The following is a 22,663-nucleotide window of genomic DNA, read 5'->3' as shown; positions in this document are numbered from 1 at the left end:
ATTGAACCTCTATGAAAGGGATTGATTTTGGACCAAAGGATAAAAGATCATTTCTTTTTTTTTCCCCATTAAATAAAGTCAGGGGTTCAGTAATATTATTATTAAATGACATGCTATATTTTTATTAGATGTTTATTACATAAAGGGATCGTTTTGCAGCCTAATTGTAAAAAGTTTTTAAAAATTCCGCTTTTCATCCAACTTTTGGGCAATTTTCCCCATTAAATAAAGTCATTGGTTCTATAGTCCAGTGGTTCTCAACCTTTTTTCAGGGATGTACGCCCTGTGAACATTTTTTTAATTCAAGTACCCCCTAATCAGAGCAAAGCATTTTTGGTTGAAAAAAAGAGATAAAGAAGTAAAATACAGCACTATGTCATCAGTTTCTGATTTATTAAATTGAATAACATATCAACGCCACAAAAAAATTTAAACTTTTTTCAGTGAATGGCTGATCATTCTGTATTCATTACTTTTTGTTCAATTAATTATACATGTATTGCTTATGAGAAAAGTGCTTCAAAATAAAATACATTAATAAAAAAAAATATAATTTCATTAGTGTGTGAATGTGAGTGTGAGTGTTGTCTGTCTATCTGTGTTGGCCCTGCGATAAGGTGGCGACTTGTCCAGGGTGTACCCTGCCTTCCGCCCGATTGTAGCTGAGATAGGCGCCAGCGCCCCCCGCGACCCCGAAAGGGAATAAGCGGTAGAAAATGGATGGATGGATGAATAACAGAGCGAAATATTGCCCATTTGTAGTCATCTTTGTTGAACTATTTGGAAAAAAAGATATACAAATAACTAAAAACTTGTTGAAAAATAAACAAGTGATTCAATTATAAATAAAGATTTCTATGTATATTTATTTATAAATATAAATAAAGATTTCGCTTCACGGTGGCAGAGGGGTTAGTGCGTCTGCCTCACAATACGAAGGTCCTGCAGTCCTGGGTTCAAATCCAGGCTCGGGATCTTTCTGTGTGGAGTTTGCATGTTCTCCCCGTGAATGCGTGGGTTCCCTCCGGGTACTCCGGCTTCCTCCCACTTCCAAAGACATGCACCTGGGGATAGGTTGATTGGCAACACTAAATTGGCCCTAGTGTGTGAATGTTGTCTGTCCATCTGTGTTGGCCCTGCGATGAGGTCGCGACTTGTCCAGGGTGTACCCTGCCTTCCGCCCGATTGTAGCTGAGATAGGCGCCAGCGCGACCCCGAAAGGGAATAAGCGGTAGAAAATGGATGGATGGATGGATGGATGGATTTCTACACATAGAAGTAATCATCAACTTAAAGTGCCCTCTTTGGGGATTGTAATAGAGATCCATCTGGATTCATGAACTTCATTCTAAACATTTCTTCTCAAAAAAAAGAAATCTTTAACATTAATATTTATGGAACATGTCCACAAAAAAAATCTAGCTGTCAACACTGAATATTGCAATGTTGTATTTTTTTTCACAGTTTGTGAACTTACATTCATATTTTGTTCAATAAACATATTTATAAAGGATTTTTGAATTGTTGCTAATTTTAGAATATTTTAAAAAAAATCTTACGTACCCTTCGGCATACCTTCAGGTACCCCCAGGGGTACGCGTACCCCCATTTGAGAACCACTGCTATAGTCCATCCATCCATTATCTACCGCTTGTCTCTCTCGCAGTCACAGGGGGGAAGCTGGAACCTATGCCAGCTGCATTCGGGTACACATTATCACTATTTTTGATTCATAAAAAAATGTTTTCTTCACTTTAAAAATACATGATGTAAATGGTCAGATTTTAAATTGGAAAAATTCTATGCATGGAAAGTGAAAAAATATATATATATATTATAGCCGTGGTCTCCAACCACCGGGCCGCAGAAGAATTTTGTATTCATTTTTATTTAAAAAAAAAATTATTTTATTTATTTATTTATTTTTTATGAAATCAACATAAAAAACACAATATACACTTACAATTAGTGCACCAACCACAAAAACCTCCCTTTTTCATGACAAAGAAGAAAAAAAAAAAAAACAGTTCCCCCCAACCCGGGCTGCGGGACAAATTATTAAGCGTTGACCTGTCTGCGGATACAAAAAGGTTGGGGACCACTGGATTATAGTTTAGTACGACATCTATGAGCGGGTCTGTTTTGACTTACTTTTCACTACATTTTTGTCAATATTCCCTATTAAATAAAGTCAGGTCCTAGTGTTAATATAATTATTTGTGTTTTACTTTAAAAAAAGAAAAAAAAAGCAATGTTTATGGGTTTAAATTTGGAAAGACTCTATGCAAAAAGTCCTAAAAATATTTTTATACCACAGTTTATTAGAGAGCCTGTTTTGGGATGTAAATGGTAAAAAGCGTAACTTTATTTGAATAACCACCAGAAACAAAAATGCGTCAGAATAAATGTTCTTCGTCACTTACCTTGTCAAGCTGGTAATCATATAATATTTACATGTCTTTTTACTCATTCTAAAGTGAAATCAATATTTATTAGCCATTCTAATGTGACAAACCATTTTGGGACCTACGGGTAAAAAAAAAAGTGTTACTTGATGTGTGAAATGGCTTCGATGGTTAAAAAAAAGCTTCTCGCTCTTTCCTCCTACGCTCTTTCCTTGTTTTTAAAAAGCAAAACATGCAAGTATAAGGCTCGTGCCGCTGTGCTTTTCAGGTGTCGGAGCAGTGGGAAACCCAGCAGGGCCTGAGCAGCCCCGCTCAGACCGGCCTGTCAGCCTCTGTCATTTCCAACAGCGCCCCCTACCCCCAGCAGCACCAACACCACCTCCTCCACAGACCCTCAGTGCCTTCGGACTCTGCCTCTGAGGCTCTGTCCAAGCAAGCAGACCTTTTTGCCGTGTATGAGAAGTCCAAGGCGTTGTATGAGAGTAGGTACCTGAGGTGGATCACTAACATTATGACAACACTAATATCAATAATAATAGTAATAATAATAGAAACGGTTTTTAATGGCTGTTTGATTGATTGATTGAAACTTGTATTAGTAGATTGCTCAGTACAGTACATATTCCGTACAATCGACCACTAAATGGTAACACCCCAATAAGTTTTTCAACTTGTTTAAGTCGGGGTCCACGTAAATCAATTCATGGTAAGCCACAGTCAGTCATGTTCCATGCAAGATTTGGGTAGGAATTAGACAAGAACGGCAATAACAGTGTTGAATGTTCAAGATCGGCGTCGGCAACCTGTGGCTCTGGAGCATAAATTTTAATCAATCAATCAATCAATGTTTACTTATATAGCCCTAAATCACTAGTGTCTCAAAGGGCTGCACAAACCACTACGACATCCTCGGTAGGCCCACATAAGGGCAAGGAAAACTCACACCCAGTGGGACGTCGGTGACAATGATGACTATGAGAACCTTGGAGAGGAGGAAAGCAATGGATGTCGAGCGGGTCTAACGTGATACTGTGAAAGTTCAATCCACAATGGATCCAACACAGTCGCGAGAGTCCAGTCCAAAGCGGATCCAACACAGCAGCGAGAGTCCCGTTCACAGCGGAGCCAGCAGGAAACCATCCCAAGCGGAGGCGGATCAGCAGCGCAGAGATATCCCCAGCCGATACACAGGCAAGCAGTACATGGCCACCGGATCGGACCGGACCCCCTCCACAAGGGAGAGTTGGACATAGAAGAAAAAGAAAAGAAACAGCAGATCAACTGGTCTAAAAAGGGAGTCTATTTAAAGGCTAGAGTATACAGATGAGTTTTAAGATGAGACTTAAATGCTTCTACTGAGGTGGCATCTCGAACTGTTACCGGGAGGGCATTCCAGAGTACTGGAGCCCGAACGGAAAACGCTCTATAGCCCGCAGACTTTTTTTGGCCTTTGGGAATCACTAATAAGCCGGAGTCCTTTGAAGGCAGATTTCTTGCCGGGACATATGGTACAATACAATCGGCAAGATAGGATGGAGCTAGACCGTGTAGTATTTTATACGTAAGTAGTAAAACCTTAAAGTCACATCTTAAGTGCACAGGAAGCCAGTGCAGGTGAGCCAGTACAGGTATATATGTATGTATATATGTATATAAAGGTATATACAGTATAGGTATATATGTATGTATATATGTATATAAAGGTATATACAGTACAGGCGTAATATGATCAAACTTTCTTGTTCTTGTCAAAAGTCTAGCAGCCGCATTTTGTACCAACTGTAATCTTTTAATGCTAGACATGGGGAGACCCGAAAATAATACGTTACAGTAGTCGAGACGAGACGTAACAAACGCATGGATAATGATCTCAGCGTCTTTAGTGGACAAAATGGAGCGAATTTTAGCGATATTACGGAGATGAAAGAAGGCCGTTTTAGTAACGCTTTAACATTTTTCAAATCTAATAATTACAGAGCAATAACTAAATGTGCATTCGCCCATCTCGGGTAACTTGTTTTAATTTTTGTACAAGTCTCCATAGCAGAAGATGACTCATTTATACAACAGAGCTGAAAGTAACAGGAGCGAGTTTTTCGAATAGAGCTAGCAAATGGTTTGGCTAATAGCATGTTGACAGTTTTTGCCTGTTACATTGAGTCGACAAAAACGTTATTTTAAGAAAATTCACAGAGGGTAACAGGACTGAGTGAAGACAAAGCGATACGACCGAAGTGTGAATTTTAACTCAATCGTTGTTGTTTTGTCAAAAAATAAACTTCGTTGTATTTGGGATTAGCAGTAAAAAAAAAAATTTTTTTTTTAGTTTTCAAACAGGTAAAACTATCATTTAAAGTACAATTCAATCCAACCGTTGTCGTCGGTTTGTCTGTCAATTAGGTAGTTAGTGAGTCAAATAACACAATTAGTTATGAGTGGTAATATTTAGGGACCACAATAATTCAGTAAATAAAGCTAATGACGCAGAAAGTTGAATGAAGCGGACACATTTATTACTAAATATTTTCTAATACACTTCTGCCTTGGAGACTTTGTACTTGTAAGCAATATGCAATTATAATTATAATTATTTGATACTTGTTTGTTTTGACAAATATCAATTTCAATTAAGGACATTTATTACGTATTTCAAGATTGTGTGCTATTAAGTGCTGCTAGCTCTTAGTACCATATAGCATACCATGTTTTTGTATTTGACTCAAAAAGTTGTCCACAGATTTTAATGAAACTCTGAAGCAAATTTTCAAAATGGTATAAGGAACAAGTGATTAGATTTTGGAACTGATTTAGATTATTTCTACTACCTTATCTTACTAGGGTTGTCCAAAAAAAGTTTTTTTTAATATTAATATCCATCCATCCATCCATCCATCTTCTTCCGCTTATCCGAGGTCGGGTCGCGGGGGCAACAGCCTAAGCAGGGAAACCCAGACTTCCCTTTCCCCAGCCACTTCGTCTAGCTCTTCCCGGGGGATCCCGAGGCGTTCCCAGGCCAGCCGGGAGACATAGTCTTCCCAACGTGTCCTGGGTCTTCCCCGTGGCCTCCTACCAGCTGGACGTGCCCTAAACACATCCCTAGGGAGGCGTTCGGGTGGCATCCTGACCAGATGCCCGAACCACCTCATCTGGCTCCTCTCCATGTGAAGGAGCAGCGACTTTACTTTGAGTTCCTCCCGGATGGCAGAGCTTCTCACCCTATCTCTAAGGGAGAGACCCGCCACCCGGCGGAGGAAACTCATTTCGGCCGCTTGTACCCGTGATCTTATCCTTTCGGTCATGACCCAAAGCTCATGACCATAGGTGAGGATGGGAACGTAGATCGACCGGTAAATTGAGAGCTTTGCCTTCCGGCTCAGCTCCTTCTTCACCACAACGGATCGATACTACGTCCGCATTACTGAAGACGCCACACCGATCCGCCTGTCGATCTCACGATCCACTCTTCCCTCACTCGTGAACAAGACTCCTAGGTACTTGAACTCCTCCACTTGGGGCAGGGTCTCCTCCCCAACCCGGAGATGGCATTCCACCCTTTTCCGGGCGAGAACCATGGATTCGGACTTGGAGGTGCTGATTCTCATTCCGGTCGCTTCACACTCGGCTGCGAACCGATCCAGTGAGAGCTGAAGATCCCGGTCAGATGAAGCCATCAGGACCACATCATCTGCAAAAAGCAGAGACCTAATCCTGCAGCCACCAAACCGGAACCCCTCAACGCCTTGACTGCGCCTAGAAATTCTGTCCATAAAAGTTATGAACAGAATGGGTGACAAAGGACAGCCTTGGCGGAGTCCAACCCTCACTGGAAATGTGTTCGACTTACTGCCAGCAATGCGGACCAAGCTCTGGCACTGATCATACAGGGAGCGGACCGCCACAATAAGACAGTCCGATACCCCATACTCTCTGAGCACTCCCCACAGGACTTCCCGAGGGACACGGTCAAATGCCTTCTCCAAGTCCACAAAGCACATGTAGACTGGTTGGGCAAACTCCCATGCACCCTCAAGAACCCTGCCGAGAGTATAGAGCTGGTCCACAGTTCCACGACCAGGACGAAAACCTAATACATATATATTTTGAAATCTTTCCTGTCCAGCTACTTTGACAAATCATATTGATGATCTAGATGCCCGTATCTGCTGTACAGATTTACTTTGGAAAAGAGAAGTGTGAGATACTTGCCTTATTTGTATTTGACTTTATTAAATGTTTGGGAATCATTTTATTTAAAAAAAAAAAAAACAGTTTTCTTTTAAGTAATACAGAAATTTATCAGAACTATTTATCTATGTTATGGAAGAATGTAGTTAATCGTAGACAGGAATCCAATATTATTTTAAAAGTATTAATTTTGAATCGAATCGTTACCCCCAAGAATCAAATCATTTGGTGCCCAAAGATTCATTGCACTGACGTTTATGTTACAGTTTTGAACATGTGTGTGTGTATGCTAGCTGCCCTGCCTCCGCCCACAGAGATAGTCGAAAACTGACAAGAGCCTTCAGTCCGTTTCTTTCATTCCGCTAAAGATGGCTCAAAAAACTGTAAGCAGATTTTGATGAAACATTCAGGAAATGTCAGAAATGGAATAAGGAGCAAGTGATTTTTGAGCCGATTTGGATCACCTCTGGATTCTGAATTTTTTACTTTTATTTTATTGCATTTCCCGGGGACATGATTCGGCGGACTGGTCCATATATATTTCAAAGTTGGTGTACACTTTTTGAAACTTTCACAACTATTGTATGTGTGGTGTTTAGTAGGCGGGGGACATGATATTGGTCTACTTTGAGGGAATAAGCGGTAGAAAATGGATGGATGGATGGATGGATGTGTTTGTTTTTAAGCTCTAATGTATTGTATTGCATGGTAAAAAAATCCACTAGGATCGCTTGAAGTTGTCTTCTAACATGGCTGTCTTGTTGTTGATGCGGTGAGATCTACTTCAAAAGGGGACAAGGCGGCGTTGCGCTGCAAAAAGCATGATATGGTCTGTCGTCATGACAACTTGGTTCCTCATCACGCATCAGCGTGAATATGCCACTTTTATCACATGCTGTAAGCACTTCCTGACTTTTATGGATGATTCACAACGATGTTATCGCTGAGCCAAGTTCCCTCACCGCCTCATCATCAATATTTCTTGTTTATGGAGCACTTCTTCGTCTTTTTTTTTTTGGTCTTGCCAGAACAAGCGGGCCCTCCGAGGACAACCTTCCCCGCCGACTCCTCCTCAGCCTCAGGTAGGCGTGCGTCCTAGCATTGACAACAAGCTGCTGCTCTCCAGCTACTACAAACCCTGTTTCCATATGAGTTGGGAAATTGTGTTAGATGTAAATATAAACAGAATACAATGATTTGCAAATCCTTTTCAACCCATATTCAGTTGAATATGCTACAAAGACAACATATTTGGATGTTCAAACTGATAAACATTTTTTTGGGTGGAAATAATCATTAACTTTAGAATTTGATGCCAGCAACACGTGACAAAGAAGTTGGGAAAGGTGGCAATAAATACTGATAAAGTTGAGAAATGCTCATCAAACACTTATTTTAAACATCCCACAGGTGTGCAGGCTAATTGGGAACAGGTGGGTGCCATGATTGGGTATAAAAACAGCTTCCATGAAATGCTAAGTAATTCACAAACAAGGATGGGGCGAGGGTCACCACTTTGTAAGCAAATTGTCAAACAGTTTTAGAACAACATTTCTCAACGAGCTATTGCAAGGAATTTAGGGATTTTACCATCTATGGTCCGTAAAATCATCAAAATGTTCAGAGAATCTGGAGAAATCACTGCACGTAAGCCATGATATCACGGGCCTCTGATCCCTCAGGCGGTACTGCATCAAAAACCGACATCAGTGTGTAAAGGACATCACCACATGGGCTCAGGAACACTTCATAAAACCACTGTCAGTAACTACAGTTGGTCGCTTCATCTGGAAGTGCAAGTTAAAACTCTACTATGCAAAGCAAAACCCATTTATCAACAACACCAAGGAATGTTGCTTGCTTCGCTGGGCCCGAGCTCATCTAAGATGGACTGATGCAAAGTGGAAAAGTGTTCTGTGGTCTGACAAGTCCACATTTCAAATTATATTTGGAAACTGTGGATGTGGTGTCCTCCGGAACAAAGAGGAAAATAACCATCCTGATTGTTATAGGCGCAAAGTTCAAAAGTCAGCATCTGTGATGGTATGGGGGTGTATTAGTGCCCAAGGCATGGGTAACTTACACATCTGTGAAGGCACCATTAATGCTGATTGGTCCATACAGGTTTTGGAGCAACATATGTTGTCATCCAAGCATCGTTATCATGGACGCCCCTGCTTATTTCAGCAAGACAATGCCAAGCCACGTGTTATAACATTGTGGTTTCATAGTAAAAGAGTGCGGGTACTTTCCTGGCCCGCCTGCAGTCCAGACCTGTCCGCCATTGAAAATGTGTGGCTCATTATGAAGCGTAAAATACGACAGTGGAGACCCTTGACTGTTGAACGTCTAAGCTCTACATAAAACAAGAATGAGAAATAATTCCACTTTCAAAGCTTCAACAATTAGTTTCCTCAGTTCCCAAACGTTTAATGAGTGTTGTTAAAAGAAAAGGTGATGTAACACAGTAGTGAACATGCCCTTTCCCAACTACTTTGTCATGTCAGTTGCTGGCATCAAATTATTTGCAAAAAAAATACATGTTTATCAGTGTGAACATCAAATATCTTGTCTTTGTAGCATATTCAACTGAATATGGGTTGAAAATGATTTGCAAATTTATATTTACATCTTTCACAATTTCCCAACTCATATGGAAACGGGGTTTGTATTAGCATTTGTGTTACATTCATGTCCGTCCCACAGGGAGCGAGTACCAGGACATGGAGGTCCACCTGCGGAGACAGAAGTCCGGGTTCGGGTTCAGGGTCCTGGGCGGGGAAGAGCCGGGGCAGCCTGTGAGTCCGGAGACACGTGAGAAGGCTCGTATGGCAATGGAACTTTAGCGTTGTGTCCACTCTAACACACTCACTCTTGACCTTTGACCCCCGCCGACTGATGCTTTGTCTGCATTATGAATGGACATAAAAACTTCAATGATTAGATAATATTACAAAATATTCAAACAATATTACAGTATATGATCAGAAAAATATGAAAATGTGTGTGAATTTTAAATCAGATATTCATTGATTAAATCATTAATTTTCACCAAAAAATGTTGCTGTCTATATTGTAAAAATCTATAAAATAACATACAGTGGGGCAAAAAAGTATTTAGTCAGCCACCGAGTGTGCAAGTTCTCCCACTTCAAATGATGACAGAGGTCTATAAATTTCATCATAGGTACACTTCAACTGTGAGAGACAGAATGTGAAAAAAAAATCCAGGAATTCACATTGTAGGAATTTTAAAGAATTTATTTGTAAATTATGGTGGTTTTGGCTCAAAATCTCACGATACATGGCCCCAATCATTCTTTCCTTAACACGGATCAATCGTCCTGTCCCCTTAGCAGAAAAACAGCCCCAAAGCATGATGTTTCCACCCCCATGCTTCACAGTAGGTATGGTGTTCTTGGGATGCAACTCAGTATTCTTCTTCCTCCAAACACGACGAGTTGAGTTTATACCAAAATGGATACATGGATGATACAGCAGAGGATTGGGAGAATGTCATGTGGTCAGATGAAACCAAAATAGAACTTTTTGGTATAAACTCAACTGGTCGTGTTTGGAGGAAGTTGAATACTGAGTTGCATCCCAAGAACACCACACCTACTGTGAAGCATGGGGGTGGAAACATCATGCTTTGGGGCTGTTTTTCTGCTAAGGGGACAGGACGATTGATCCGTGTTAAGGAAAGAATGAATGGGGCCATGTATCGTGAGATTTTGAGCCAAAACCTTCCATCAGTGAGAGCTTTGAATGGTTGACCAAATACTTATTTTCCACCATAATTTACAAATAAATTCTTTAAAATTCCTACAATGTGAATTCCTGGATTTTTTTTCCACATTCTGTCTCTCACAGTTGAAGTGTACCTATGATGAAAATTACAGACCTCTGTCATCATTTTAAGTGGGAGAACTTGCACAATCGGTGGCTGACTAAATACTTTTTTGCCCCACTGTATATATCAAACTATTATCATTGATTTCATATTCTATGGAATAATATACAGTATACACTAGTATTGTGAGTATAGTAAAAGAAACAACATAAATATCAGGCTTGACAGGTTAATGATAATAGATAAGAAATAAATTATTCAATCAAATTGAATCATCATTTTATTAGTGTTATCTTTACTACAGTTTGACGCCACTTTGACAAACTGCGTGAGTCTTCAGTACTTTCTGTGTGTTAACTTTATTTTTTTTATTTTTTTTTTTACAGCAGATATTAATCGGCGCCATCATCGAAAAGAGCCCGGCGGACCTGGACGGACGACTACGACCCGGCGACGAGCTCCTCTTTGTGGACGGCATTCCCGTGGTGGGGAAGCCGCATCGCTACGTCATCGACCTGATGCACGGAGCGGCACGCAACGGTCAGGTCAATCTGGTCATCAGGAGGAGGGTCCAGGCCACGGGTAACTTATTTGTAGTATTATGAGTAGTAGTATTTGTTGCCTGGTGAAGCAGTGTTATCAATCAATCAATCAATCAATGTTTACTTATATAGCCCTAAATCACTAGTGTCTCAAAGGGCTGCACAAACCACCACGACATCCTCGGTAAGCCCACATAAGGGCAAGGAAAACTCACACCCAGTGGGACGTCGGTGACAATAATGACTATGAGAACCTTAGAGAGGAGGAAAGCAATGGATGTCGAGCGGGTCTAACATGATACTGTGAAAGTTCAATCCATAATGGATCCAACACAGTCGCGAGAGTCCAGTCCAAAGCGGATCCAACACAGCAGCGAGAGTCCCGTTCACAGCGGAGCCAGCAGGAAACCATCCCAAGCGGAGGCGGATCAGCAGCGCAGAGATGTCCCCAGCCGATACACAGGCGAGCAGTACATGGCCACCGGATCGGACCGGACCCCCTCCACAAGGGAGAGTGGGACATAGAAGAAAAAGAAAAGAAACGGCAGATCAACTGGTCTAAAAAGGGACTCTAATTAAAGGCTAGAGTATACAAATGAGTTTTAAGGTGAGACTTAAATGCTTCTACTGAGGTGGCATCTCGAACTGTTACCGGGAGGGCATTCCAGAGTACTGGAGCCCGAACGGAAAATGCTCTATAGCCCGCAGACTTTTTTTGGGCTTTGGGAATCACTAATAAGCCGGAGTCCTTTGAACGCAGATTTCTTGCCGGGACATATGGTACAATACAATCGGCAAGATAGGATGGAGCTAGACCGTGTAGTATTTTATACGTAAGTAGTAAAACCTTAAAGTCACATCTTAAGTGCACAGGAAGCCAGTGCAGGTGAGCCAGTACAGGTATATATGTATGTATATATGTATATAAAGGTATATACAGTACAGGCGTAATGTGATCAAACTTTCTTGTTCTTGTCAAAAGTCTAGCAGCCGCATTTTGTACCAACTGTAATCTTTTAATGCTAGACATGGGGAGACCCGAAAATAATACGTTACAGTAGTCGAGGCGAGACGTAACAAACGCATGGATAATGATCTCAGCGTCTTTAGTGGACAGAATGGAGCGAATTTTAGCGATATTACGGAGATGAAAGAAGGCCGTTTTAGCAACGCTTTTAATGTGTGCCTCAAAGGAGAGAGTTGGGTCGAAGATAATACCCAGATTCTTTACCATGTCGCCTTGTTTAATTGTTTGGTTGTCAAATGTTAGAGTTGTTACATCAGCTCTTTACCTCTACTTACAGGCGACTCCTGCCAGGAGAACGGTCGCCATTCGGGTTCGGCGTCCACGCAGCACAGTTCGCCGCGTAGCGACCTGACGTACGCCAACAGCACCGGGACCATGCAGGCAGGGGTCTCTACCGACGCAAATGCCCAACCGAGCGACGTCCTCATCCACCGGAAAGAGAGCGAGGGCTTCGGCTTCGTCATCATCAGCTCACTCAACCGGCCCGAAGCGCCTGCCGCTAACCGTAAGACAAGCGAAGCCGGCGTGGGCCGTGTTGTCACGTCAACAGATCTGTGTGTCCCCACAGCGGTGCCACACAAGATTGGACGCATCATCGAGGGAAGCCCGGCCGACCGCTGCGGGAAGCTAAAAGTGGGAGATCGTATCCTGGCGGTCAACAGTCAGTCCATCGTCAGCATGCCGCACGGAGACATCGTCAAGCTGATCAAGGATGCCGGACTCAGCGTCACCTTGAGGATCATTCCACAGGAAGGTAGGATTATTGTTGATTTGTCATATTTCTGTTCCAAATTTTACTTATTTAAAGGCCTACTGAAATGAGATTTCCTTATATAGCAGCTCCGTTCTTTGTGTCATACTTGATCATTTCGCGATATTGCCATATTTTTGCTGAAGGGATTTAGTAGAGAACATCGACGATAAAGTTCGCAACTTTCGGTGCTGATAAAAAAGCCTCGCCTTTGCACAAGGGTGAGGGCAACTCACGTCCTTTTTAATGGGAGCCTCCAGCAGCCAGAGCTATTCGGAGCGAGAAAACGACAATTTCACCATTAATTTGAGCGAGGATGAAAGATAGGTGGATGAGGATATTGATATGTTGATATGTTGATGTTGTTGACAGAAGTAGTATTCATAGCTATAAGCTTTGTGAAACAATGCGCCCATGAAAGAAGTTATTAGTCATGCTTAAAATGACCACAATACTGTAAGTATTACGTGTTATAATGAATGTGCAATCATACTTGCCAACCTTGAGACCTCCGATTTCGGGAGGTTGGTGCGTGGTCGGGGGCGGGAGGCGGGGCGTTGTCGGGGGCGGGAGGCGGGGCGTTGTCGGGGGCGTGGTTAAGAGGAGAGGAGTATATTTGCCGCTAGATTCATAGATTCACCAAGTCAAGTAATTCTTATGTATATATAAGAATTACTTGACTTTCAGTGAATTCTAGCTATATATATATATATCTATATATATATATATATATAGATATATATATATATATATATATACCATCCATCCATCCATTTTCTACCGCTTATTCCCTTTTTGGGGTCGCGGGGGGCGCTGGCGCCCATCTCAGCTACAATCGGGCGGAAGGCGGGGTACACCCTGGACAAGTCGCCACCTCATCGCAGGGCCAACACAGATAGACAAACAACATTCACACTCACATTCACACACTAGGGACCATTTAGTGTTGCCAATCAACCTATCCCCAGGTGCATGTCTTTGGAAGTGGGAGGAAGCCGGAGTACCCGGAGGGAACCCACGCAGTCACGGGGAGAACATGCAAACTCCACACAGAAAGAGACCGAGCCTGGATTTGAACCCAAGACTGCAGGACCTTCGTATTGTGAGGCAGACGCACTAACCCCTCTGCCACCGTATATATATATATATATATATATATATATATATATATATATATATATATATATATATATATATATAAAAGAAATACTTGAATTTCAGTGTTCATTTATTTACACATTTACACACACACACAACACTCATTGTTGAGTTAAGGGTTGAATTGTCCATCCTTGTTTTTCTTTTCTAACCATATGTACAGTAGATGGCAGTATTGTCCTGTTTAAGAGTGTCCCAACATTGCTGTTTGGCAGACGAACTGCTTTACGGTAGACGAAAACGGACTGCTGTTGTTGTGTGTTGTTTTACCGCGCTGGGTGGACGTTAATGAAACTGCTTAACAATAAAACCACATAAGAAACCAAGAACTCGACCTCGATCATTCTACAGTTATAACGTCATTGGGCAGACACGCTCTTTATACACGTCAAGGTCACTCAGGTCCGCATGGTGCTGGAGGGGGCGTGGCCTCCAGCTCCGCCTGAATTTCGGGAGTCTCCCAGAAAATCCGGGAGGGTTGGCAAGTATGTGTGCCATTGCATTCATACTCACATTATGTTTGTAAAACAGTGTTAGAGGTTTTTAGATGGTCTTTATCCATATTGTTAGCTGCCTTTCGCTAGCAGTTTTTCACTATTTAGAGTAGACGATAAATGGAATGACGTGTTCTTGTCTCACATAAGGATTGTGGATGAAGGGCAAAAATTCCCCAAAATTTGAAGTTCTTTTGTAGCGTAATTATTTGCTTCATTCCCAGAGGTCATCAACCCTCCTTCAGCTCCCACTTCTGAGAAGCAGAGCCCTTTGACACAGCAGCACAGCCCCATGACGCAGCAGCCCGGCGCTGGCGGCCCCCTACAGCCCGGCCCGGGTGTTCAGACTCCTGAGTCCAATGCCAAGTCCCACCAGAGTCCCGTCACCAAGCTGCCCGTCCCCCCGCCTCAGACCACCTATGCCCATGAGGGCAGGTAGGAGCCTCAATGCCAATCTTGCTGTCACGTAACAACATTTTCTTCCCCCTATATTTGATGACACGGTCGTTTATCGCCATGGTTACCAGCCTCTGTACTTTCCCGTCTTTCATTTCGCCTCTTCTCAGTTACAGGTCAGAGGTCAAAGCCAGGCAGGACGTCAAACCGGACATCCGACAGCCTCCCTTCACCGACTACCGCCAGCCGCCAGTGGACTACCGGCACCCTCCAGTGGCCGACTACCGAGCGCCGCCCACGTTGGACTACAGGCACCCACCGCTCTTGGACTATCGGCCCCAGTTTGCCGTCCCGGACTACAGGATACCGCCGGTTCAAGTAAGAGTGTTTTAACAGGTGCGGTCCTGGGAGCCATTTTGTCTAGTTTGTTATTGACCTGCTTGGTCCTGCTTGCAGCTCTCCCAAGACTTTGACTTCTTCACGGTGGAGCTGGACAAGAGCGTCAAAGGCTTCGGGTTTAGCATCCGAGGAGGTCGGGAGTACAAGATGGACCTTTTTGTCCTCAGATTGGCCGAGGACGGGCCGGCAGTCCGCAACGGGAGGATGAGGGTAGGTCGCCATCGTCCTCTGGCGGTGCATTTGAGGTGACAAGTTACTCCACATATTGAAGTAATCCATTAAATCCGTTGAAAATATATTTCGGATCCCTCCATATTACGAAGATTGGCACTAAAAGTAAAATATTGTACAAACTACAACGACATGACCTTAGTGCATGAGAAAAAAGCCCATTGGTATACGTTGTGGTCGACTACGAGCTACTATTTGTTATGTTTGAACTTTCCCTGCAGCCAGGAATTACAAAAATGTCCGAGATAGTTGGATTGGATTTCAACGGCAAATAGAAAAAAAAAGTACAGACATTCCTCATCCGTCACTGTTAACTGGATTTTTTATTTATAAATATAATATTTTTATAATTAGATCAATTTGTTTACAACCTTCGAAATGTGTTTTTAACATTAGAGAAGCCCTCTAGACCGGAAATAACATCCCCATAGTCACCTTTACACTCTTTTTTTACTCAATATAATAGATGTTATAATCGAAACGAAGACATATTGTACAGTAATACTGACACACACACACACAGTTTTATGATAAAAATGATGATGTGCTGTGCAATTCAGTACATTACCTTTTGTTATTAGATTTTTTTTTTTTGCCATTTTAAAGATTAACTGCTTTATTTACAAACCCTGTTTCCATACTGTCACGTGCGGGTCGCATTTTAATGCGGGATCGTTCCTCCAACGCAAACATAGACACTCCGGACAACAACTAAAAGGTAAGAATGATTTAATAACAAAACAATGGTACAAAAACAGACGAAAAGAAACGCACAGAAGCTAATGCTAACACTAGCACAGGATCAGGTAACAAGAAATCTAGAATTACCAACGAAACAGTTGCATACCGCAAACAAGGGACCAAGACCGACTGACGGGACAAGGCAGGCTTAAATAAGGAAGTAATTAACAAAAACAGGTGTGCGTCTGGAACCCTTAGCAGGTGAAATTAATATGTTGCCATGGTGACCAAACTGACTCACAAAAAGGTACACAAACAACAAAGGGCGTCCAAACTAACAGAAAATAACTAAACTAAACATGATCCAGACTACGGATCATGAAACATACGAGGTGGGAAATTGTGTTAGATGTAAATATAAACAGAATACAATGATATGCAAATCCTTTTCAACCCATATTCAGTTGAATATGCTACAAAGACAACATATTTGATGTTCAAACTGATAACTTTTTTTTTTTTGCAAATAATCATTAACTTTAGAATTGGATGCCAGCAACACGTGACAAAGAAGTTGGAAAAGGTGGCAATAAATACTGATAAAGTTAAGAAATGGTCATCAAACACTTATTTGGGACATCCCACAGGTGTGCAGACTAATTGGGAACAGGTGGGTGCCATGATTGGGTATAAAAAGAGCTTCCCAAAAAATGCTCTGTCTTTCACAAGAAAGGATTTTCCCGAGGTACACCCCTTTGTCCACAACTGCGTGAGCAAATAGTCAAACAATTTAAGAACAACGGTTCTCAAAGTGCAATTGCAAGAAATTTAGGGATTTCAACATCTACGGTCCATAATATCATCAAAAGGTTCAGAGAATCTGGAGAAATTACTCCACATAAGCGGCATGGCTGGAAACCAACATTGAATGAGCGTGACCTTCGATCCCTCAGACGGCACTGTATCAAAAACCAACATCGATCATTAAAGGATATCACCACATGGGCTCAGGAACAGTTCAGAAAACCACTGTCACTAAATACAGTTCGTCGCTACATCTGTAAGTGCAAGTTAAAGCTCTACTATGCAAAGCGAAAGCCATTTATCAACAACATCCAGAAACGCCGCCGGCTTCTATTGGCCCGAGATCATCTAAGATGGACTGATGCAAAGTGGAAAAGTGTTCTGTGGTCTGACGAGTCCACATTTCAAATAGTTTTTGGAAATATTCAACATCGTGTCATCCGGACCAAGGGGAAGCAAACCATCCAGACTGTTATCGACGCAAAGTTCAAAAGCCAGCATCTGTGATGGTATGGGGGTACATTAGTGGCCAAGGCATGGGTAACTTACACATCTGTGAAGGCACCGTTAATGCTGAAAGGCACATCCAGGTTTTGGAACAACATATGCTGCCATCTAAGCGCCGTCTTTTTCATGGACGCCCCTGCTTATTTCAGCAAGACAATGCCAAACCACATTCAGCACGTATTACAACAACGTGGCTTCATAAAAAAAGAGTGCAGGTACTTTCCTGGCCCGCCTGCAATCCAGACATGTCTCCCATCGAAAATGTGTGGCGCATTATGAAGCGTAAAATACGACAGCAGAACGACTGAAGCTCTACATAAAACAAGAATGGGAAAGAATTCCACTTTCAAAGCTTCAACAATTAGTTTCCTCAGTTCCCAAACGTTTATTGAGTGTTGTTAAAAGAAAAGGTGATGTAACACAGTGGTGAACATGCCCTTTCCCAACTACTTTGGCACATGTTGCAGCTATGAAATTCTAAGTTAATTATTATTTGCAAGAAAAAAATAAAGTTTATGAGTTTGAACATCAAATATCTTGTCTTTGTAGTGCATTCAACTAAATATGGGTTGAAGAGGATTTGCAAATCATTGTATTCCGTTTATATTTACATCTAACACAATTTCCCAACTTATATGGAAACGGAAAAAGGGTAAAAACAAACAGTGTTAATTTGAGAGTTCCAGGTTTGATTCCCGCTTCACTCTTGTATTTATAGCCATTGTGTCCCTGGGCAAGACACAATGGCTGTGACACTGCTCCCCATGTCACCCACACTGGTTTGAATATACCTTAAAGATCTACATAAAGCTATGTAAAGCTTCAAGTGACTAGAGAAAAAGCACTATATAAATATCCATCCATCCATCTTCTTCCGCTTATCCGAGGTCGGGTCGCGGGGGCAGCAGCCCAAGCAGGGAAGCCCAGACTTCCCTCTCCCCAGCCACTTCGTCTAGCTCTTCCCGGGGGATCCCGAGGCGTTCCCAGGCCAGCCGGGAGACATAGTCTTCCCAACGTGTCCTGGGTCTTCCCCGTGGCCTCCTACCGGTTGGACGTGCCCTAAACACCTCCCTAGGGAGGCGTTCGGGTGGCATCCTGACCAGATGCCTGAACCACCTCATCTGGCTCCTCTCGATGTGGAGGAGCAGCGGCTTTACTTTGAGTTCCTCCCGGATGGCAGAGCTTCTCACCCTATCTCTAAGGGAGAGCCCTGGAAACTCATTTCGGCCGCTTGTACCCGTGATCTTATCCTTTCGGTCATGACCCAAAGCTCATGACCATAGGTGAGGATGGGAACGTAGATCGACCGGTAAATTGAGAGCTTTGCCTTCCGGCTCAGCTCCTTCTTCACCACAACGGATCGATACAACGTCCGCATTACTGAAGACGCCGCACCAATCCGCCTGTCGATCTCACGATCCACTCTTCCCTCACTCGTGGACAAGACTCCTAGGTACTTGAACTCCTCCACTTGGGGCAGGGTCTCCTCCCCAACCCGGAGATGGCACTCCACCCTTTTCCGGGCGAGAACCATGGACTCGGACTTGGAGGTGCTGATTCTCATTCCGGTCGCTTCACACTCGACTGCGAACCGATCCAGCGAGAGCTGAAGATCCCGGCCAGATGAAGCCAACAGGACCTAAAAAAAGCAGAGACCTAATCCCGCGGTCACCAAACCGGAACCCCTCAATGCCTTGACTGCGCCTAGAAATTCTGTCCATAAAAGTTATGAACAGAATCGGTGACAAAGGACAGCCTTGGCGGAGTCCAACCCTCACTGGAAACGTGTTCGACTTACTGCCGGCAATGCGGACCAAGCTCTGACACTGATCATACAGGGAACGGACCGCCACAATAAGACAGTCCGGTACCCCATACTCTCTGAGCACTCCCCACAGGACTTCCCGAGGGACACGGTCGAATGCCTTCTCCAAGTCCACAAAGCACATGTAGACTGGTTGGGCAAACTCCCATGCACCCTCAAGAACCCTGCCGAGAGTATAGAGCTGGTCCACAGTTCCACGACCAGGACGAAAACCACACTGCTCCTCCTGAATCCGAGGTGCGACTATAATATAATATAATTCACTTTAAAACGTGCATTTATATTAAAAGGATGTCTGCACCAGATTTAGCACCATGCTAATTTCCATTTGTAGTCCTTTTAAAGGGGAACTACACTTTTTGAGAATTTATCTATCATTCACAATCCTTATATAAGACAAGAACACACAAATATTGTGTTTTTTAATACATTCTAACCAATAAAAAAATGCAATCAAAAGTCTGCTAACAGTGGAGCCTATGGTAGCTGGTTTATTCTTCCTATGAAGTGCTTAAAAAAACTTCCTAACACCTCCATTAAGGTTTTATATACATGATGTCAGTATTTATGTAATGTACTTAAGGGCACATTTATAATCAGATATCATTTACATATTTTTATCATATTAAGCATACATTGGTGCATTCATTTCAAAAACGCATCACAACATTGGCTTTTTTCTTCAACAACATCACTAATTATTAGTCACTGCAAACTTCATGAGAGCCAAGAAACACACCAAAATAGCGCCTACTGTACGATGTCTGCTTTCACTGGGATGCCGACTGTTAGGATGTTCATCTTTTCCTGTTTACAGGAAGACTGACTCATAATCCTTGCGAAGAAAATGGGTGGTTTCATGTTTTTCTCACCATTTCCAAAGTTGGCACATTTGTCTGATTCTGTCCTCATCATTTTACTATCCAGGTGAGGGACATGATTTATAATTTACAGTAAACTTCCCCGAGCTTCGAGGCGAGAAAGCACCTCACCAGCATACTTGCCAACCCTACCGGATTTTCCGGGAGGCTCCCGAAATTCAGCGCCTCTCCCGAAAACCTCCCGGAAGAAATTTTCTCCCGAAATTTAGCGGAGCTGGAGGCCACGCCCCCTCCAGCTCCATGCGGACCTGAGTGGGGACAGCCTGTTTTCACGCCCGCTTTCCTGTTATATAAACAGCTTGCCTGCCCAATCACGTTACAACATCTACGGATTTTTAATAAAAAACTGCACACACAAGGAGACGAAGCAGAAGAACGAGGAAGTTACAGCCATGGCAACGCCGTCTGTAATAGTGATCCTATGTTGTCTGTCGCCATCTCCTGGTGAATGTTGGCTATAGCGTTATGGGGTTGCTTTTTGATTGGCCAACGATTTACGTGGTGTTGTGCACCTGACGGCAATTAAGTGACTCTCGCCAGTACGCAAATGGCAGAACAAAGGTAACTCAAATAGTGAAAGGTAAGTGTTGTTGTTGGTTTTATTTTAGTAACCAGCAAGCACAGTACAGTTAGTAGAACAACTGTGTTTTTATTACTGTGTCTTTGATAGGTGCCATCTGCAATTCAACTATTTCTTTTATTTATATATATATAAATAAATAAATATATAGCTAGAATTCACTGAAAGTCAAGTATTTCATACATACATATGTATATATATATATATATATGAAATACTCGAGTTGGTGAAATATACTCCCCTCTTTACCACACCCCCCACCCCAACCACGCCTCAGTCCCACCCCCGACCACGCCCCCGTCCCACCCCCGACCACGCCCCCCACCCCCACCTCCCGAAATCGGAGGTCTCAAGGTTGGCAAGTATGCTCACCAGTCAATGATGTCAATATAGTAGCAACAAGCTTTTTGCTCTTTGCGACAATGTGACGTTAAAGATAGTTCTTCTGCGTTAGCGCTTGTAATAATAATATCACTAATATTTGGCTAATATTAAGGTGACGAAATGTAAATGGAGAATTGTTGGCACTTTTTGGATGTTTTTTCAGAGGGAAATATGGGCAGAAAAAGAGGAGCTCCCATTAGCTCCATTGTAAGCGGACTTTTATTTACGATTAAAGGCCTACTGAAAGCCACTACTAGCGACCACGCAGTCTGATAGTTTATATATCAATGATGAAATATTAACATTGCAACACATGCCAATACGGTCTTTTTAGTTTACTAAATTGCAATTTTTAATTTCCCGCGAAGTTACGTGTTGAAAACGTCGCGGAATGATGACGCGTGTTTTTCACGTCACCGGTTGTAGCGGACATTATTTTCCAGCCCGATCCAAGCTATAAGTAGTCTGACTTAATCCCATAATTACACAGTATTCTGGACATCCGTGTTGCTGAATCTTTTGCAATTTGTTCAAATAATAACGGAGAAGTCAAAGTAGAAAGATGGAGTTGGGAAGCTTTTAGCTTTTAGCCACTCAAACACAGCTGGTGTTTCCTTGTTTAAAATTCCCGAAGATGAAGCTTTACTATGGATCAGAGCGGTCAAGCGAACATGGATCCCGATTACATGTCATCCGGCAGTTTTCGGTGAAAAAATGGTGGTAATAAGTCGCCTCTTACCGGAGACATCAGCGGAGCTTCCGTCCTGCTGCAGCTGCGTGACTTCCCTCAGAGACTCTGGCATCAACACACCTGTGGCCACACCCCTCCAACTTTCAGGTACTATTTAATCTCACTAAAACACTAGCAACACAATAGGCAGATATGGGATTTTCCAGAATTATCCTAGTAAATGTGTCTAATAACATGTGAATCACTCCCACTGCAATCACCTTTTTTATTTTTTTAACTTTTTAAATTTTTTTTCTAGGCCTCACTCTAAATTTCCTCATCCACGAATCTTTCATCCTCGCTCAAATTAACGGGGAAATTGTCGCTTTCTCAGTCCGAATAGCTCTAGCTGCTGCTGGCTATGATTGTAAACAATGTGAGGATGTGAGGAGCTCCACAACTCGTGACGTCACGCGCACATCGTCTGCTACTTCCGGTACAGGCAAGGCTTTTTTATTAGCGAGCAAAAGTTGCGAACTTTATCGTCGATGTTCTCTACTAAATCCTTTCAGCAAAAATATGGCAATATCGCGAAATGATCAAGTATGACACATAGAATGGACCTGCTATCCCCGTTTAAATAAGAAAATCTCAATTTAGTAGGCCTTTAAGAATGCCTTAAGAAATATACATCCGTGGTCATGTCTCTCATAGTAGTTGTGAAAGATAAGCAACATTCCCCAAAAAAAGTGCAGTTCCCCTTTAAGACGCATTTAATATCCACAATTAAAATTTCACAACATAAATTGAATGGAAATCGTAAAATCTTATCTAACACAGAGCGCAATGTTTATGTGAAATCATATTGACTCGACCTCTTTTTTTCAGCT

At 42.5% G+C, this 22,663-nt stretch overlaps 1 protein-coding gene across 10 annotated transcripts in view; it reads left to right on the top strand.

Moving 5' to 3' along the window:
• The window catches only part of magi2a (membrane associated guanylate kinase, WW and PDZ domain containing 2a), a 500,346-nt gene that overhangs the window by 469,137 nt on the left and 8,546 nt on the right, over positions 1 to 22,663 (top strand). For 5 of the 10 annotated variants that reach the window (XM_061911994.1, XM_061911998.1, XM_061912003.1 and 2 more), the window contains 9 exons: positions 2,674 to 2,887; positions 7,619 to 7,672; positions 9,297 to 9,412; positions 10,830 to 11,025; positions 12,290 to 12,517; positions 12,581 to 12,766; positions 14,640 to 14,850; positions 14,982 to 15,189; positions 15,268 to 15,420. In XM_061911994.1, the coding sequence (XP_061767978.1) occupies positions 2,674 to 2,887; positions 7,619 to 7,672; positions 9,297 to 9,412; positions 10,830 to 11,025; positions 12,290 to 12,517; positions 12,581 to 12,766; positions 14,640 to 14,850; positions 14,982 to 15,189; positions 15,268 to 15,420 (1,566 nt within the window). The remainder of the gene's footprint in view (positions 1 to 2,673; positions 2,888 to 7,618; positions 7,673 to 9,296; positions 9,413 to 10,829; positions 11,026 to 12,289; positions 12,518 to 12,580; positions 12,767 to 14,639; positions 14,851 to 14,981; positions 15,190 to 15,267; positions 15,421 to 22,663) is intronic. The other 5 variants (XM_061911995.1, XM_061912001.1, XM_061911997.1 and 2 more) reach the window with 4 other exon arrangements.

Source organism: Nerophis ophidion, linkage group LG10, assembly GCF_033978795.1.
Source record: "Nerophis ophidion isolate RoL-2023_Sa linkage group LG10, RoL_Noph_v1.0, whole genome shotgun sequence".
Lineage (NCBI taxonomy): Eukaryota > Metazoa > Chordata > Actinopteri > Syngnathiformes > Syngnathidae > Nerophis > Nerophis ophidion.
Note: the sequence above shows the minus strand (reverse complement) of the source record. Positions and strands in the feature narration are given on the sequence as shown.